The sequence below is a fragment of the Phaseolus vulgaris genome, chromosome 9, assembly GCF_051622355.1.
Source record: "Phaseolus vulgaris cultivar YP4 chromosome 9, ASM5162235v1, whole genome shotgun sequence".
Lineage (NCBI taxonomy): Eukaryota > Viridiplantae > Streptophyta > Magnoliopsida > Fabales > Fabaceae > Phaseolus > Phaseolus vulgaris.
Window position 1 is genome coordinate 33,232,888 of NC_143506.1, and position 5,146 is coordinate 33,238,033.

Genomic DNA, 5,146 nt, shown 5'->3' on the forward strand with positions numbered 1-5,146 from the left:
CTAAGGAAGATGGCCATGTCCTAACTTTATAGCAAATCTTAGACATCATGCAGGAGTTGTGGTAGAAAAATGCGGAGGCTAGAAGAAGACTAGAGGAGACTCGAGTAGAGAAAGACATGTTAGGTAAAGAGGCCGAAATTTCACAACATTTAATGGAGGAAGCTTTGAGAGCACATGAAGAGTTACATAGAACTAACGAGGAGTCGCAACAAGCTTTGCATAGACAAATGATCAGCTAAAGAGTACCCGACCTTCATTGATGAACCAATACCACCACACTATATGGTATCGAAATCACACCCTGAATCAGGAGATCCAGAGAATCACCTTAAAGCTTTTCGAGATCCTAATCTCGAGTGACTTGAACACGGTTCAATGTAAAATGTTCGTGGAAACTTTCAAGGAAACCCCAACCGCCTTGTAATGGAAGTAGTTATATCTTTCCAAATTTTCTCCCAAATGTTCATGCAGCAGTTTGCGAACAACAAAATAGAGCCTCATATGATTGCAAACCTTATTGAGATTAAACAATAAGAGAACAAGCCATTGAAGAATTATCTCAACTGCTTTTATGATATCTCAATACAGATTCATCTGTAAAACAAAAAATATTTATCAATACCTTATAAAGTCACAAAAGATCGAAAACATCCAAATGCTTAGTACGAATTTCATCAAATGTTTACTACAAATCTTATCAAACTCAGGAATGATTATGATAGTGTGTTTCACCTTATAATTTTATTGTGGATAATTTATTTTATAGATAGTAAAATTAAGAAAATAAAGTTAATTGAATTTAAAAGAGATAAGAAAAAAAAATATATATACATATAAAATAATTGCAAAACTTAAAGATTAAAATTATAAGAAGTTGATATATTAAAAACACAGGACACTGACATCAATAAAAAAAAAGTATACATAAAAGATAATTATAACGGTAAAATTACAAAGAATTATAAGTTTTTGTTATTATAAAAAAGTTTACACCAAACTCAAAATGATAAAATGAAATCACGTCTACTTTAGAAGGTGCTGCTGAAGTTTTATCTCTCTTCTCTGTGCGTTTTACGTGACACACCATTGTAGCCATACGACGTTGTTGTTGCTTCAGTGCCGGTCTCCAACCTCACTACAACGACGTGGTCATCGCCATTTGCATGGCTTCTAGTAGGTAACTTTCTTGAGAGAAAGAACAAAAGAAGGGAGATGGTTCTGCACGTTGCCACGCACACCAGGTGTTTGGTCTTGTTCGCGGTTGCGGTTATGCTGCAAGCATATAAGGTTTTTCCCTTTTTCCCTTTTTGGTTTTTTGGTTCTTTGTTTTTCTTTTTGCCTCAGGGTTTCTAGCCTTGTTATGTGGTTTGACTCCTCCTTCTATGGGGTGATTCTACACGATAAGTTCAGGTATTTTCTTTCTTGGTTTTTGATTGACTGCGAGGTGTTTGATTTTTTGTCTCTGGTTTTTGTGGTTTTGGTTTCCCCCTTGATGGGATTTGTAATCCCCTGGGGTTATTTGGACTATGTTGGGGGTAACAAGGTGGCGGTGGAAGAGGATTTGCTTAAGAGGAATGTGTGAACTTACTCTTCGTTGGGTTTTTGTGGTTTTATGTTAAAGCATTTTGATGTTCCTATATACGCTCCGTGGTTACGTTCAACTCTGTTTTGCCTATTTTTCTTAAAAGGAGTCGCACCAATATGTCCAAAGAGGTGTACGATGAAATGCTTCACACGTATGATGTTACTCCAGACAGTTGTACATACAATGTTTTGATCAGAGGGTTTTGCAAGAACTCAAAGGTCGAGGAAGGGTTTCGGTTCTATAATGAGATGGCTAGTTTTAATTGTGATAAGGATGTTATGAGACGCTTGTTGATGGTTTTTGTAGAGCGGGGAAGGTCATAATTGCTGGAAATTTAGTAAATGCTATGAACAAGAAAGCCATATTGGTGTGGTGTTATATTAGGTAAGATTTTTTCAGGAATAGATTAAGGTTTTCGGAGTATAATTTTTCTTGACTCGTAGATTTTGCTTTGGTCACTGTAACATTTTCCTTTTTTTTTTTGCAGAGTTTTATCTTTATAAAAAAAACTATATATGTATGTATATAAATATATATTAAAGCATCTGAAGAGAGTTGGACTGGAGACGCAAGACACGGGAGAGGATCGGATTTCGAGCAATGCACTACTGAGTTCACACCTTCAACATGGTTTCTCTTAGTATCTCGTCACGACAACTATTTTCAAATCTCCGTTTCATTTCCGTCCCCACCTTCAATTCCCACCTTAGGTGCATTTCTTGAAACTCATCTCTTTTCTTTTCTTGTGCCCCCTTCTTGTGTTTTTTTCCTGCATAACAGATTCTTAAGATTCAGGTGCTTTTGTTCTGACCACCCAGAATCTCCAAACGCAAGACTCAGATCACGAAATGCAAGTAAAACCGCCAAAAACATGGCCGATCTTATAAATTCCAAACCATGGTCAAACGCGTTGGTCTCTCCTCTGCCCACCCCTCTCTCCAAAACGACGGTGCTCCGAACACTTCGCCTCATCAAGGACCCTTCCAAAGCCCTCCACTTTTTTAAGTGGGCTCAGCAAAGTGGTTTTCCCCACACAGCTCAGTCCTACTTCATCATGCTACAAATTCTGGGTCGCCATAGGAACCTAAATGTGGCTCGAAACTTGCTTTTTTCCATCGAGAAAAAGTCCAACGGAACCGTCAAGCTTGGGGACAGGTTCTTCAATACCCTCATCAGAAGCTACGCCGAAGCGGGCCTCTTCAAAGAGTCCTTGAAGCTTTTCCAAACCATGAAGTCCGTTGCTGTGTCCCCATCCGTGGTTACCTTCAATTCTGTTTTGTCTATTTTGCTTAAAAGGGGTCGCACCAATATGGCCAAAGAGGTGTATGATGAAATGCTTCATACATATGGTGTTACTCCAGACATTTGTACATACAATGTTTTGATCAGAGGATTTTGCAAGAACTCAATGGTCGATGAAGGGTTTCGGTTCTTCAATGAGATGGCTACTGTTAATTGTGATCCAGATATTGTCACGTATAACACGCTTGTTGATGGTTTGTGTAGAGCGGGGAAGGTCAGAATTGCTCGGAATTTAGTAAATGCTATGACCAAGAAATGTGAGGGTTTGAATCCTAATGTTGTTACTTATACCACTTTGATTCGAGGGTATTGTATGAAGCAAGAAGTTGATGAGGCATTGGTTGTTCTTGAAGAGATGAGTGGCCGGGGCATTGAGCCCAACATGATTACATATAATACTTTGATAAAAGGGCTTTGTGAGGCACACAAGTTGGACAAGATGAAAGATGTTTTGAAATGGATGAAAGACAATGGAGGTTTTAGCCCTGATACATTTACCTTCAATACGATTATTCATTCGCATTGTTGTGCAGGAAATCTGGATGAAGCATTGAAGGTGTTTGAAAGCATGAAGAAATTTCAGGTCCGTATGGATTCAGCCTCGTACAGCACTCTGATACGTAGTTTGTGTCAGAAAGGGGACTACGATATGGCAGAGTTGCTATTTGATGAGTTATTTGAGAAGGAAATCCTTTTGTGTAATTTTGGCTCCAAGCCACTTGTGGCTGCTTACAGTCCTCTTTTTCAGTATTTGTGTGAACATGGGAAGAGTAAGAAGGCTGAGAGGGTAATGAGACAGTTAATGAAAAGGGGCACACAAGATGCCCAGTCATACAAAACATTGATTATGGGGCATTGTAAAGAAGGTGCATATGAAAGTGGATATGAGTTTTTAGTGTGGATGCTAAGAAGAGACTTTCTTCCTGATGTTGATATATATGATTATTTGATTGATGGTTTTCTTTTAAAGAATAAGCCTCTGCTTGCAAAGGAGACACTAGAGAAAATGCTTAAGAGCTCCTATCAACCTAAAACAGCCACCTGGCATTCTATACTGGCAAAACTTTTGGAAAAGGGTTGTGCTCATGAGTCTGCCTGTGTTATTATGATGATGCTGGAGAAAAATGTTAGACAGAATATAAACATGTCAACTGAGAGTTTAAAGCTACTTTTTGGATGTGGACAGCATGAAAGAGCATTTGAGATTATTGATTTGCTTTATAAGAATGGATACCGGGTTAAAATAGAAGAAGTGGTTCAATTTCTTTTTGAGAGAGGAAAGCTGTCAGAAGCATGCAAACTGTTGCTTTTTAGTTTGGAAATTCATCAGAATGTCGATATTGATTTGTGTAATGCAATTGTTTTGAATCTTTGTAAAGCTAACAAGGTCTCAGAAGCATTTAATTTATGCTATGGATTGGTGGAGAACGGTTTATGTCAGGAATTGACATGTCTAAATGATCTAATGGCTGCTTTAGAGGAAAGGGGAAGAAGAGAGGAAGCAGTATTTATATCAAAGAGATTACCAAAACTGGAGAATTCAGATGGATCAAAGGGAAATCATAGCTGTAAGAAGTCCAGGGCTATTAAAGTCTGAATCATTTCTTGCTGTTTTAATATTCTGTTTTGACTATTGAAAGTTAAAATCATTAGCTTCTACAGCTTGAAGATGATCTTTATCTGATAAAGTACAATATAATAGTTTAATGTATAAACTAAAGTGATTGAGTATGCAACAGTTGGGAAGCTAGAATGGCAAGAAAAGAGGCCGGTAACTGGTGATTCAATTAAGATTATTCCTTAAATCTTATTCTTGAGATTATCATCAAAGGCTAATTAAGTAATAGTAATGTACTAAGAATATTTATATTAGCAATTAAATATTAATAATAAATTTGATTGAAACTTCTTGAATGGCTGCTTTTGCCTCAGCTGCAAGATCTTTCTCATTGCAAGTAAAAAGATTTTCCATGAACTGATAATGTTATAGTACGCTGGTGAAAGAACTACACTAATGTTTTGGGCAGTAATGAATCAATTTAAACTTGAAGTCTCCTTAGTAGAAATGCATACCACATAGTGTTATATAACTCTTTTAAAACAAAGTTAGTAGTTAGTTTTGCAAGAGAAAAGGGTTATATAACTCTTTTAAAAAGAGAGTTAGTAGTTAGTTTGTAACATGGGGTTTATAAGTCCTTCTAGGGTGCTTTGAATTAATATAATAACAATTTTACTTCTATCCTACCAACATTTGTGTTG

The 5,146-nt window shown here is 37.0% G+C and overlaps 1 protein-coding gene across 4 annotated transcripts; it reads left to right on the forward strand.

Annotated features, from left to right (window-relative positions):
* Positions 1-989: 989 nt before the first annotated feature.
* LOC137821741 (Tetratricopeptide repeat (TPR)-like superfamily protein) lies at positions 990-4,692 on the forward strand. Of its 4 annotated transcripts, none has more exons than XM_068626477.2 (4): positions 990-1,287; positions 1,689-1,969; positions 2,073-2,295; positions 2,381-4,692. In XM_068626477.2, exons 3-4 carry the CDS (start codon positions 2,213-2,215, stop codon positions 4,482-4,484), a joined length of 2,187 nt encoding a protein of 728 aa, XP_068482578.1. In that variant the 5' UTR covers positions 990-1,287; positions 1,689-1,969; positions 2,073-2,212; the 3' UTR covers positions 4,485-4,692. The 4 variants fall into 4 exon arrangements, with proteins under 4 accessions (XP_068482578.1, XP_068482580.1, XP_068482579.1 ...); XM_068626479.2 differs by having other exon boundaries at positions 2,404-4,692; XM_068626478.2 differs by having other exon boundaries at positions 1,038-1,287; positions 1,544-1,969.
* The last annotated feature ends 454 nt before the right edge of the window (positions 4,693-5,146 follow it).